The sequence below is a fragment of the Lytechinus pictus genome, chromosome 11 (assembly GCF_037042905.1).
Source record: "Lytechinus pictus isolate F3 Inbred chromosome 11, Lp3.0, whole genome shotgun sequence".
NCBI lineage: Eukaryota > Metazoa > Echinodermata > Echinoidea > Temnopleuroida > Toxopneustidae > Lytechinus > Lytechinus pictus.
This window is the reverse complement of record NC_087255.1, coordinates 32,524,807-32,540,171: the sequence shown is the minus strand read 5'-3', so window position 1 is coordinate 32,540,171 and position 15,365 is coordinate 32,524,807. Positions and strand designations below refer to the sequence as shown.

At 34.7% G+C, this 15,365-nt stretch overlaps 1 protein-coding gene across 1 annotated transcript; it reads right to left on the bottom strand.

The window, feature by feature from the left end:
• Positions 1-299: 299 nt before the first annotated feature.
• LOC129271197 (WAS protein family homolog DDB_G0292878-like) lies at positions 300-13,454 on the bottom strand. The gene is made up of 5 exons (XM_054908572.2): positions 12,931-13,454; positions 7,969-8,066; positions 5,156-5,398; positions 4,408-4,510; positions 300-3,570 (listed from the first exon to the last, which is right to left on the bottom strand). Exons 2-5 carry the CDS (start codon positions 8,051-8,053, stop codon positions 3,525-3,527), a joined length of 477 nt encoding a protein of 158 aa, XP_054764547.2. The 5' UTR covers positions 8,054-8,066; positions 12,931-13,454; the 3' UTR covers positions 300-3,524.
• Between the last annotated feature and the right edge of the window lie 1,911 nt (positions 13,455-15,365).

Genomic DNA, 15,365 nt, shown 5'->3' with positions numbered 1-15,365 from the left:
GTCTTGCCCGTGTGTTGAGCATGGTGCTCTCCTTTTGATTGAAGTGCTCGCCCCACCCCTCCACCAGCCAACTTGGATATACTAGTACAATCTTGTGGGGTTTACTATTAACCCTGATGTATATCCGTCCCTCCCTTACACGCATGATTATGAGGTTAAAAAAATGCCTGTTCACTTTATCCCTACAACTTCTGCACCTCACTATCACGCCAGTCTCTCTCCTACTCCCTTCCTCCTCCCCTTCCCTCTCTTGTATGACTTACACAAGACTATAAAGCGACCAAAACCAAACACACAAATTCAAAGGTAGGCAAAAGGTCCACAATTTATTTGAAATTTAAAAACTCCGACATTCTATTTGATAACTCTACTATCATAATCTACGACGATATACAGCTGAGCAGTCACACACATAGTTGTTCAAAATATTTTGATCGATCACAATATCAATTTTTAGAGGTTAAAAAATGAATATCGATCGAAATCAACTCACAGATAACGGCTGGGCCCGTTTCTATACGATTATTAAAACTCCCTCACGATGCAATCTTTGCAATTACCATGGTAACACAGCCTACAAATCCTTGTTTTCAGCTAATGACAAAGCAACCATAATCGTAAATAAGTCTTCATGAAATGGGCTCATCGGTTTTGATAAACTAAGTTTTCAGAGCGACTATTTAAAAGATGAGTTAAATATAACTTATACGAAACCAGTCAAAATACATCTAATCCTGAGTAAATTTACTACAAGTTTAAGTCAATAAATGAGTGGCTACTAATGCCTAGTTCGTCATGCTAATTTGGAGGCAATAAGAGGTTTAGGCTTCGTTATTGTAAATTATAATTTAGAGCATCATGCATAAAAGTAAAGTCGGGCCCATTACTGAGAAAACTTATCTTCTTTCAACGGAAAAGTAGTGAAGAATAAAAAATACCAGTGGTACTTGTAATATGCCTACTTCAATAATTAGGCCTATGTATATACGTAAGGCAAATTATTTGACTCCGTATTCAAATATGATGAAATATGTACATGCATATATTATTGTAGTTATATTTTTTCTTACAAGCTATAACGTGTGAGCAGTCAGTGATCTGATATAGAATAAAATCAAATGGATAAACTGTACATCAATGGGCATTATTATAATTAGCTATCAAAATTAGTATTTACATAGGAAATCTAAGATACGAATGTCATTATAATGAATGAGTACATGAGTATTTAAAGTTTTAATTTGGCCATGCAGGAAGCACAAGGCAGCGCCAGGATATTTTAATGAGAGAGTGGGTGGGGGGGGGGGCAAGCGACATATTTTCTTGATTGAATTATAGTTGAAATATTTAGTTCAACGACCTATACCTCTCGTTTTATCTTTCTTCGCTTATTCTTTTTCTCCCTTTCACTATATATTTTAAAAATCAAATGGGTTGCCTCTCCCTGCCCCCCCCCCCCCACCCCGGTGTCGCCCCTGAAGAAATCAAAAGATAACCAAGAAGACCTGAGAGCAAACATGTGTTTAAAACTCTATAATAAACAAGTTTAAACTCTATAAAAGTCTACAACATGAAAACATATACTATTTTCAACATCGATACAATATCTGTGCGGTATATCTTTAAACACGATTATATGGCTTTAGGAAATGAATATTTAGTTTCAGGTATATTTGATAGATAAAAAACAAGATTTGTTTGATTGGATATTAAGAAAATAAGAACGTCCATAATGATACCTTTACTGGTTTGTTCGATCAAGCTTAAAGCCGGTTGCAAGTGCACCGTTTTGACGCATTGTGCGTCTGCATGTTTAAACTAATAAACTACAAATATCATATTTTCAACACTACCTAGTGTGAATATATAAGACATACATTTTATTCAGGAATAAACTCATAAAAAATACGAAAACTACATGTAAGGATCAATGATGTGATGACAAAATGAATGTAATTTTACTACGACGTCTATTGATGTCATGAAAGATTAGTATCTCGCAAACAATGAATCCAACATTGTGACTGTCACGCTCCATTCACTTAAATATCTGCTTTTTTTTGGGGGGGGGGCTTTAAAGATAATTAAGGTTTGAAAGCGTCATACTTATTATCTCCAAAAGCTATTTTTAAGTTATATTTTTACTTCCGCCGACCAGAGTTTACGAATGTTGGACTTCGACCATTTGCTTCTTAAAACACCCGACCCAAGGCAACCAATTTTGCTCTGTAATATGCTCCCTTTTTCCTGCCATGTTATTCTTTTTAATCACTGATAGTTAGGGTGTTTGCAGGCACAAAACAATCGTCTGGCGCCTGCTTACGAAAGATTCCACAAATGCCGAGAAGTAGTTCTACACCATATACATATCCTTTAAAAATTAACCGATACATTTTGATGGTATACACAGCACCGACTTGTATCAAATTGCATTCTAGCAATTCATTCACAGCTCAACATAGACACAAAATATTGCTAAAATCATGGTACATGGACTTTTGTTGTTGTTCATTTTTTATCATATGTATTTTTTAAAGTCAGTTTCTACCCGACGAAACAACTACGGCTAATATCATAAAATATTCAATTGATGAGAAATACTTAAAGGCTGCATTCAACACTATTTTAACAATATAATATTAATAAGTACAATAAGCCTCTTTGTTTTAAATCGGAATACATAAGAGATGATCATCGTGAACTCCACAATATTATGAAAAGTTAAGTGTAAATTAGTACTAGAAAGTAGAGTTATAACAGCTCTTAAATCGTAGCGGCCTTATTTGGCGAACACTTGAATTATTCGCACTAAAGACCCTAACTCTGAGTTCCCATACGAATGTATTGATATGAATATCAAGAAATTAATTATTCTGTCACGTTATTGTTTATGTGAAAAAGCCACAACTACCCTTTTTAATGGAAATGATATTACATCGAAGTTGCCGAAGTGATCAGTCCTGGAAGTGATAGATGAAACTTTCCAGCAAGCAATACCGATTAGGAGTTACTGTATCGACAACAATTTCAATTGACCAACCAGCACTTTGTATACAAACATACAGATAGTTCCAACGAAACCCCTCGGATAAACTCTCGAAATTCCTTGGATCGGAATAGATCTATGCGACCGTGCTTGGCGACCAATCCCCAAAATGATTGAGAAAGATTGGTTTCTAACTCCTATTATATTAACATTTTAAATTTAAATTTGGATTTCGGGTCACTCATTGCAAATTAGCAATGTAAAGAAATTAGAAACAAGGGTCACTGCTGGCGGCCACACAAGAACATCAGGTAAAAAATGATTGGAACGCTTTCGGTTTTCTAATCTCCAACTTAAATTGGAAATGTTCCGTTTATCGCAAGGCAACTTATCTTGTATTAAATGATTACAGAAAGACGCTTATAATGTACAACGTATATATTGACCAAATAGATCTGTTTTTTATTGATGACGTTATTGCTACACGCGATACCATAATATACTGAAATTGTTGAATAATAAGGGGATAGAGTTGGTACTATTGCTTGTATGTCGTCTCTGAAGTGACCGTGACGTATGAAGTTCTGTAAGAAAATAAAAAGGAGAGAGAGAGAGGGAGACATAAATAAAGGATTATACCTCATAAGATCATCTGAGAGAGAAAAATATTTTATTTCTTTGTGGAGTACTGCGACGTCTGACCATAAATAAAAAGAGCTGACTTGCGGAAATGGAATGATTCATTGGGATACACTGACGTAAGTGACGTCATCGAGCAATCTTTTTCTATGGAATTAAGATGCATATTTGCAATGCGATATTGGGAATCCTTTGCGGATAAGAATGATTTAAGAATATTTTATACAATCGGATGAGATTTTTATTTTTAAATCGTAAGAAGAATATCACTGGACTTCGCCAGAATATTGTGGTGTCCAGAATCTCAGCGTGATGATTGACACTCCTTGTCAAGAAGTTGGACGGTTTGTGACAAGGTCGCGCGACACACAGATTTAATTACAATTAATTGGATGTATCAACAAACCATTCTGATTGGTCAACAGTGTGTGTGCTGAACATTAGGTGCACGCAACAATGAATTTGATTGGTGATTGCCATATTTTTTTTATTGAATGCCAACATTGTGAGTTATTGACGAATATAGGCCTACACTATACATATCATAAATTTAATATAAATCGGGATCGGCTAGGGTTAGTGAATAATAAAATACTGGATTTTGATTTTAGATTTAATGAGTTTAATCGAAATCCAATGATTAGAAAATAAATTAATAGGAATTGAATTTAAATCAAGAATTATCACCGAGAAGAGACAAAGTGGATTCATCTTAAACCTCTGTAATTTAGGGTGTAATGCTAAACAAATAAAATATGTAATGCATAGCGATTGATACTTACCCCCTGTATTTCCAGTAACACAGTCCCAAAAAGGTCCCCAAAGTTCCCAAAATAAGTAAAGTTGCAATAATGGCAAGAGCTATTTGACCATCATTCAATCCACCTACATCAAAGTCAAGAAAACACACAAGACATACATCATCAATATTTGCATTTTACTGTATACAGTCCACTGGCAGTTAGATAAATAAAAAAAGCAAACGAAGACAAATATTAATATTGCTACTCAATGCATGGGCTACATGAAACCTCTTTTTTTGCATACATAAACTGATTTAACTATTATAAAGAATAAATTTGGAATGGATTCAAGATACGATAAAGGATCGGATGAGTATTTCATGAAACAAATGAGGTCAGTGATTTTTACTACTTGTTTTATAAGCTACAGTGAAATCCTTGCATATGATTGAAGAGTAAATTTATCAGTGAAAATCACTGGAAAGATCTGACTGGAAAGCACCCCAATTTGCTTTCAGGATTTTACAATAGTAAATCTATTTAAAAAAAAAAATATTTATTCTTCTTTTTACGTTCCGTGATTTTATGTTTTGATAATGTAAATCCTTTGTAAATAACGTGATTTTTGATGATTTATTTCAATGAAAACTTAAATATGAAAAACATATTATTTGCCTTTTCGTTATAAGAGGTTAAAATGTTAAAGCAGACCTGTGTTTAGAAATCTTGATAAATTGATTTAGTTTTGTCGCGCAATTTACGATTTCAAAGACGTTTGAATATATACCTCCGTCTTTATCGTCATCATCGTATCCTTTATGTCCGTCCATATCGCCGTCGCCCTCCATACCATCACCATCACCATCGCCGTCCATATTATTGCCATCGTCTCCGTCTACAGGTGCATAGGTAACAGTGCCTGCTGCTGCCGTAGTCCCTTCATTGGGAGGGGGTGCCGATGAAACGGGTGGTCGGGGGGTCGAAGGGGGTTGCGTTACCGGGCTGGGGGCATCGGTAGCATTATTCGAATCTAATAAGAGAGGGGAAGTGTATTCATATAATTGTGATGAATTATAGGCCAAGGAGGGAAGCCAAATCCTTACTGGTGATTGGTTGGTGCATGCTGAGATGATCTTTTATATGTTTGTAATCTCACAGGTTATAGACCTGCTATCTGAACCTCATGTCACACAGGGCTGTAAAATGTCGCCTTTGCTTTTCAGCTAAATCATTTAAATTTCATGTTGGTCTTAATACAAAGACAATTCAGTATAAGTGCAAAGTCAACCCCAAGCTGTACAGAAATATATTAACAAACACTTTACCAGGCAGATTTAGTGCATTTTTAATCTATCATCTAAAGTTTCTAAACGCTGTGTTTTTTTTAAATAAAAGACTTTAGTTTTCTACTGGAATCAGTTGCACATCAAGAGGTCCCTTTTCAAATGGCTTCCATTATCTGACGCAGGGGTGAGCCTGCCACATGAGCGCTGAAAAATAGCACCACTAGTGTTGAGGTTGAAATCTTCTACAGTGTCCGTGAGCCCTTTTCCTTTCTTTATTTTTTGTGCCCCTGAAAAAGTCATCTGGGGTACTTGCCCCCTTCCCTCTAAATACCCGACTGCCCTGGGAACTGCTTGCTTTCCCGATATCATGCTACATATCACATTCCAATTAATAATTCTCTATGATGGTCATTTGATACATTTGTAATAAAACCTGCAAAAACAGACAAATACTATTCGATGTTGATTGTAGAGCGACGAACGTCAATCCACATCAGCATTTCAGACGTGACCTGTAGATATATCTGTGGCAGTTCTTTTATCGATATGATTTTGGTGATTTAGGGTCTAAATAACAATCGTCATGAAGTTCAATAAAAGGGCATACGTCTGATCAAATAGGATAAAATTATGACATGTTCTTTTATTCGATCGATCGCTTGATTGATATCCCTATAGGTCACTGAAAGTATCAAGCGAATCCGATGGGCGAAGCATGCCACCCCCTCCCTATTGGCGACGCAAGGGGGACGGGAAAGAAAAAGAAGAAGAAGAAGAAGTAGAAATGGAAGAAAAAGAAGAAGAAGTAGAAGAAGAAGAAAAAGAAGAAGAAGAGGAGGAGAAAGAAGAAGAAGAAGAAATAGAAGAAGAAGAAGAAGAAATAGAAAAGAAGAAGAAGAAGAAAAAGGAAGAAGAAGAAGGAGAGAAGAAGAAGGATGAGGAGAAGGAGAAGAAGAAGAGGAGGAGGATGCGAATGTTAACAATTAAGATTTCCAACGAATCCATGCTAACAAAAACTATTATTTAAGTCGTAACCAATAAGATTCGCTCATTATGCTCGCATTATTTTGTCTCATGAGATATGTATCATGTTCTCGAATACAAAATATGCTTAAATTGTTTCATTCTTAGGTCATTATACCAGAAAACTTAACATCGCGCTTCGCGATCACAATATCATAGGGAGAAAATTATCCTGTTCTTGATTTGTTTTTACATTATAGTCCTTAAAATTGTCCCATTTGCAGGTCAGTTTATACAGAACTTTCACTTTGCCCTTATATTATTTGTTTATAGTGTTAGGTGTTCTGTTCATGAATTTCTGAAAAGTTCCTAAAAAGTCCCATTTTAAGGTCATTATAAAAAATAGCTCGGGCTTTGAGGTTGCATTATTATTTTGACCAATTGAGATTATGACTACCTGCACCCTGCTTTGATTTTTAGAAGAGGCGATCGTGGTAAATTTGGCTGTTTTTTTCGCGCCTCATCCCCCCCCCCTAATGGACAAAGCTGGATCCGCCTCTTTTAGTGTCTTCTGTGCACACGAGCTGTCACCACGTCTGACCTCGTATTAATTTCATTTGTGCATAAACCACAGTGCAAATCACAATGGCTATTGTTGTGATGAAGAAAATATGTTGAAATTATTTTCATTCCATAAGCAGACATGCTTCCATTAGCCTATTTTAGTGTTCTGTTCGCTTTTATTCCCATTATCCTTATTTTGATGGAAAAGCTGACTGTGCAGTCATTTATTTATTAGACAAAATATTCCTTACACGTAATATGTATGGATGAATCAATACAAGTTTGTTGTGCATGTTCGAAATACCAGGGCATTGTTATTTCTGTGTGCATAATGTAATAAACAATATCGTTTCCTTCAAATTTCTAGATAGATATCTAATAAATATCCTAGTAAATTAATATTGATATCAATCCGCGTTGATAAGTGCACGGACTTTGAAGAAAAGTCATCGCTATGCCGCTCCCCCACATATCTCCCCCTACTGTCTCACTCTTCCAGCATTCAATAAGCGATACATGTCACGCGCATATGAAATATGAAGAACACTGTCATTTACAACACAAGTATTAGCAACCAAACACATGATAGTTTTATCATAACAAAATTCATATAGGGTTCGTTTTTATCTATTCTAACGATCTAAACGAACTTGAAAAAAATCTGAAATGAATTTCTTCCCTCTCCGTGTGTTATGGTGTACTTTTCTAATAAACGAATAAATTCTATGACATTTTACATTGCTTTGCACCCCCCCCTCCTCTGGGGAAAATAATAGTAGGCACTTACCTGTATTGTTTTGTGCATTCACGACTGCGAAAGAGCAGACGATTACCGCTATCACGAGCGTGACAAATTGTGACGTCATCTTCATTCAGGCGATTGAACTGCATATGCGATAATAATAGAAAGAGAAAGGAGAGACCTTGTGAGAATACCTTCATTATGATTATCATGTGCCGCAAGGTTATGTGATAATATATTGCATCTATTTCTGTCTCATATCATGACTATGTTGGTTATGCTCAAGATGGTTGCATTGTATGCCGTTTGACAAAAAATATTTGAACACAATATCGAGTGATAAAATATATAAAATTATATTTCTGATCGTAAAAATGTATAATTTTATTCTTCAAGATATTGGTTCTTCCCGGCCCTCTCTCAGTCTCACCCCCCCCCCCCCTCTCTCTCTCTTCTTTCTTTCTTACGTGCACCTCCCTCTCTTTCCATTCCCAGGTACAATACTGACAATTATCTTTAACTTAAAACATCAGCAAAGAAGCAGAACCGGAGAGAAATGCCAATCAGCTAACACCTTACACGTACATGGCATAAATATGGTAAGCATGTTTACTCATATACTCAAGATAGCGCTTGGGTGATACCTATATATTTTCATTGACGCACAACATTACTGAAGATATGGGCCAGTATAACGCGTTTCATGCCATTCAAGCGATTATAAAGAACTAATGAATTCACTTGAGATTATTGTTTTTTTACATTTTTTTTTACTAGAGTTTTTAACAAGCGTGGCCCAAAATATCTCCGAACGAGAGAGCGATGCTACTAAGTGTGTATGGCACTATACTTCTAACCTTAAATAAGTTGTCCGAATTATGAATTTTTACTTTTTGGGAAATACGTGTGGAAGGACAAGGAAAAGATCTTTTTGATAAAATTTGGAAAAAGAGCTTATCATTCCCTTTACTTTCATTCCAATATCAAACCCCAAAATATCGCTTTGTCGTTGTTAAATGAGAATTTTAATCGATTAAGAGAATACCCTTACAAAGGACCCGTCTACTATTTTCTATTTCATTGGCATACGACCAATTCTGTCAAAATATTTCATGTCATCCTTAAACGTCGCAATCGTAAACAGCAATATAATAGACGGGTCTTCTTTCCTTCTTTCTTTCTTTTATGTTTTGCTTTGTCTTCCTTGTCTTGTCTAGTAACCTGTGTGTCCCTGTTCTTTGTAACGTTCTCTGTTTTCGTCCTTGTCCATTTCTGTAACTTTCTCCGAGCTCAGCTCTATTTTTTCTGTTACTATTTTTAGCTATCAATGATTACACATTAATTATTTGTTAAGGGCCTATCCACAACAAGCTTTTGCTTTACTTTAGGTCCATCCACTTTGAATCTGCATTTATATTGTAATTATGCATACTATTTTGGAATGAGTTATATGTTTTTGTATTTTGATTGATTTGTGGAAAATAAATGAAATGAAATGAAATGAAAACCACTTGTTTTTAAAATATCTTGTGTCTACTCCAAGGAGATGTAAATTGCCCGTTTAGTTCTATTTTAGGACAAGAAAAAACAGACACAGAATGGCACAGAACTCCACATCAAATTGAAATTTGCACAACGCTACTGGATGATTAAGCTATATACATGCTTCCATTCGAGATGAAAGATTACTTCTCCATTTAACATTTTTGCACATTCATTAATAATTAATATACAGTGCATGTTTCGTTTTGTAGTTTTTTCCCTAAATAATCACTTTATTCAATTAATCAATATACACAGTAGGTAATCTACATCACACAAGCTATTAAAGACTTTTATTAGATCCATCCACTAATAATCGTTCGCCTTTTTATTTATTTGTATAATTATGATTCATAATCCTTTTCGTGAACTAAATATACATATACCCCCCCCCAAAAAAAAAAAATGGGGAAATTATAGGCCTAGATGATGGGCGATAGGCTCAAATATAAACTAGTGCTTAAACAGTGAGAAAATGACATGCACTTCAAGTAATCATATACATTTGATATAATTATGCATGCGAAAAAAATGAAAATCATCTTTCTAAACACAAAATAAAATTGACTTTCTTTGAACAGTTAATTGCTGGTTCAATATTTTGAAACTAAATTTATGAGAACGCTGTATTGTAACCAGTCGAATTAAGAGACCTTATACTGATTTGATACAATTTACAGTCCTCATAAGGAAGATCCGCTGTTGAATTTACATCGTATATCTTAAACAGTTATTTGAAACTAATTAATTAATAAACCCTCAGTGATTTTAACAGCAAGAAATATACAGGTGGATAGGGAAGCAGCGAAAATAGGAATTATAAAATGATAATATGGATATAAAATCAAATGATTGGTGGAAATATATCACAAGTCATGATCGGTCATATGTTTTAGATAGGAAAATGTGCTTATGACTTGTACTAATGGCCCATACTACTGAATAGTTCTAATAACCGGACATATGGTTTTAAGGTGAGGATGGTTTTTAAATAATAATAAGGAACAACATCACGATACATCGTATGTTTCATAATACACGACATTTTGTTCATGCATTAGCATAACAAATATACCTTTACAACATGTTAGAAATGTTCCAATGTACCTTGGGCATATATTTATTTCTAATGCCCGCGATGACGTGCATTATTTGCATACTATTTCCCCTTGGACTTTCGTTTCAGAGCAATTACTGTATATATAAGACACTTGGGGAAATTAACTTTAATGACTATGTTATAATCGCTCTATTTACAATGGCATCCTTCCGATACAATACCCTCGATATAGAACGTTTTCATCATCGTACAACAGTGTACAAAAAGTACAATAGTTACCGTCTGCCATTCTCTCAAATTGACATATAATAAATAATATAGGGACAATCTTTGGTGAAAACGAATTTTTCATATTCATTTCCATCGTATAATCATATTACCGGAAAATCATTATAATTTCTGAGCCCAATGTGTAATTATTAATAATTTTCGGGGGAGATAAAAAATTACCAAATAATATATGTTTCCTACATGTGCTTATATCCCTGCTACGACGGGTACATATAAGTGGGCTGCATGGATGAATTTCATCCATCTCGTGTGGAGGGGGTGCGCCTTTGATTTTAAACTGTTCTGTAATAGTGGGAATGTATACGACCTTATGACAGAGCAAAGGAAGAATTTTGAGCCTGTTTAAACTATAGAGTGCCCTTCTTTGATTATTTTGAGTCATCGTGTTCGTGCCTCTAGCCCTCTGCCCTTCAGTGGATGAATGAATGAATAATTCGTTGCACTGAAGCAATGGAAAGACCAGTCGTTTTCAATGTCCAGTGTTTTCAACACTCAGTGCTAACTTTAGATAATGACTCACACATTGATTCAATCGTGCAATTTCGGTACGTGCTATAGAAATGAATGAAATTGTATATATATATATATATATATATATATATATATATATATATATATATATATATATATATATATATATATATTTATATTTATTATAAACTTTCCTTAAAAAAAACGAAAGTATAATATTGAAAGCTACAGTACAATTAAGATTCACGCAATCATTAACCATGTTAACTGTGTCTTTTGAGTATATTACTGGTCTTCTCTCGTTATTATACTTTAGATAATGACTCACACATTGATTCAATCGTGCAATTTCGGTACGTGCTATAGAAATGAATGAAATTGTATATATATATATATATATATATATATATATATATATATATATATATATATATATATATATATATATATATTATACATATATATATATATATTTATTATAAACTTTCCTTAAAAAAAACGAAAGTATAATATTGAAAGCTACAGTACAGTTAAGATTCACGCAATCATTAACCATGTTAACTGTGTCTTTTGAGTACATTACTGGTCTTCTTTCGTTATTATAATACAGGAAGGAAATGTTTACGTAAATGTTACAGATATCTACTGCTGGAATCATCGTGAAACAGAATTGTTAATCGTGTTTCTACATGTAGTATTGGTCATCATTTCCTTTTTCGCGTTACCATGGAAAATTGTGGTTTCTCCGTATTTTACGCAAAAGTTATTTCAATGATATCAGCGTGTGATTGTTAACGTATTCAAAGACAGTATCGTAGGAATTGGAACACAAGCGAAGTTACACGAATATACATACTACACACTGGAATGGTATACCGGGTATTATACGCATGAGCAATTCAGCAACTATAATAAAGCTCTAGTTTACATCGCAAGATATTCTCTGCTTTATAAAGGCGAAATAAAAAGCCCTCACAAGGATGAGGCCTATTGCGAAGCCATCGTGTACGTTAGCGTTTTTTAAAACATCGCTATACAGCATGCAGGTCACAATATAATTCTATATATTTGTATTAGTGTTTTTATAATCACATCCTCGATGATACACTTAAAAATGGACATAAGATGAAAAGGTATACATGAATATATGCATATATAAATCCAACGTGGAAGTAGGTCTGATATTTTAATAGGCCTAGGCTATACTAAGTCAAGTATATACATAGTGCTACTATTAAGTGGTATTTTTAGATGTTACTATTTTTACATAGGATATATACGTATAATAGAAAAGAGAAAAGTATCAAGTCAAAGTCAAATTAACCCCGCATGATATAAAACAAACCACATATATATAACGCAAATACATAGCGTTACACTTGATGTCTTAAACTTCAGACTGAACCCGATAACTATATACTACATGCATATCACGCCGGAAACCCACGGCGCCTCTGACACAGATGAAAAAAGTACATAATCTTCACGCTGAAAGCACGTGTACACATAGTCTGTACAAAAGCATCAATCAAATTTATGTTTTGGCACCTATCTATCAATCAAATATACATGGTATATCATAAATTCATGAATCAGTGGTGGATATTTTTGCTCTTCGATGTGAGAATAAAGATGTTACTTACCAAATGGTATGCGTTGACAATCTTGAGAAACGCCGGTTATATTTGAGTATATACCACGCCTCTTAGAATAGATATGTGGAAGATTCCTATGTAGAGCGAATCACATACTAAATGCGATGCGCACACACAGAAAGATGTATTGGTATTTTCCATACGAATCTCAGAGCAAGAGTACACACACACACACTCTTTACGATTTGGCGTTAGGCGGATGAACTGGTATCCTTTTACTACGCACGCACCAACGCCACGATACTCCAAGTGAATGGAACTAGTTACAAGTTTATACAATCAAATTGTTCCACCTCAACGGAATGCCTTTATTACTAGGCTAACATCAACAAAGTCATTAACCGTTTGCTCAGAATAAGGATGCTTGGAAATAGAGACAAGCCTTTAAAAATATTCGTATTTGCATCGATTCCAATAGCAGAAACCAACTTGATTTATAACGTTATAAGTTACCATTTCTAGTGCCCTAGTACGCTTTTAATGATAGTTGTGAAAGTATTATTTCATTTAATGATCAAATCTATATACGTCATTATATAGAGGGCAGTGAGTTTGCAACATGGAAGCTTACCCTGGAAAAACGTTTAGTTGTGATAAGCGATGTCATTTCCTGTATTGGTTGATGTTACATCTCTCTCTCTCTCTCTCTGCCAATAAACATTACCTGTGACCATTCTATCAACTTTGTTCAGACAATACAATCTTATCGTAGAAACCGAAGTAAAAAAAAAACGTGAAGACAAATCCCAAATCCAAGTTAATACAGGTCGAGTTCATTAAGCCTATCTTCAGAAAGTCATTATTTAATTTTTTTTAAACAAATTATATATATATATATATATATATATATATATATATAATATATGTGTGTGTGTGTGTATATATATATATATATATATATATATATATATATATATATATATATATATATATGTGTACATGTATAACTTCACAAATTTATATATATATAAATATATATAGATTATGACTGTATGAACTGCAATACATGTACAATTTCCTCCTGCAATAACTATAGCAATTCTTCAACAGCTTCAGTGTTTATGATTTTGTTTTATACTCTTATTGTCAAGTTGAGTTATTTTACATGTATTTAAGGTCATTTCCTTTTGTTACTGTATTGATTTATGGTCTTTATATACTTAGATAACAACTACTGGGTTATATATAAATCGATTATATTTGGTATCAAATTAAAGATCAAAAAGTGAACTCAACGTGACCCTAAACATGATTAAAAGTCCTCAGAGTTTGATCCTCTCGTTCTTTATTCCATAAATAGTAATATTTTTTATTCATTTTAGAATGAAGTATGAAATCGAGTTATTCATCTCCCCCCCCCCCTTATATAGTTTTATACATTTTGCCTCCATGGTGATATGGACATAAATGTATAACACTTGGACATCCAAAGACAGCACTAAATTAAAAAAGTAGAAAAAATATGCATTGGCCTTATAGACCATGAAGACAGATATCAAGCAAAGGGTCAGTGTCACAGTGGAGTCGTGATCTGTTTTAAAGGACCATCTGTTATGTTTTCCTTTTCTATATACTGATATACCATCGGCCAAACTCATTCTCCGCTAAACCTAGTAGATCCACAACCTAATCGTGGTACATTATCTAACTTCACAGTCTCTCCTGACCACCCCCACCCCCGTAGCCTATTCTCGATCTCTTATTTTCTATCATTTATCTCATCCTGTATTTTATCCCCCCCCCCTCTCTCTCTCTCTCTCTGACACCACATATTAGGGGCTGCCTAAGGCATCGTCTTCTCTCTCAGTAGGCATATCGCTATAATGCTCCCTCTTTCAGTGTCTGTGCGTGAGGGAGGATGTGTTCATGAGCGGGAGGGTGAGGGAGTGTGTGTGTGTGTGTGTATCCCCTGAGTCTGCATTTCCCTCTCTCGTTCATGCTCCCTCTCTCTTTCACTCTCTCTTACTACCTCCCCCTCTAACTCTCATTAAGTGTAATAATAAAAAATAATAATACCCCTCCCCTCTATCTGCATCGATGGTTCATGCAGGGTCAGACTCGTAAATCCCGCCTTTCTTACCACCCCCCCCCCTCTCTGCATGTTCGATCTCTAGTTTACTTCTTTCAATGTTTCTATTCTTCAACCATAATTCTCAACTCAATTATGCTCGTCGAGTGCCCCACTCACCTATTCTCCACTTATCCCTTTTCATTTCATGCGCATTCAATCTTTCAATTGTATTATGTAACGCGAATGTGAAATCAATGAAGGACGCAGATTCCATCCTCGGCTTCGTATCACAAAACTAGGAAATTGATTTTAGAACAAGTTTTCACGATTGAATGCGTTGGCAACAATGTGCACTGAATCGTACAATTAGTCGTAAGATCAGCTTTGAAAGGCTCATTGATCATTCGATATT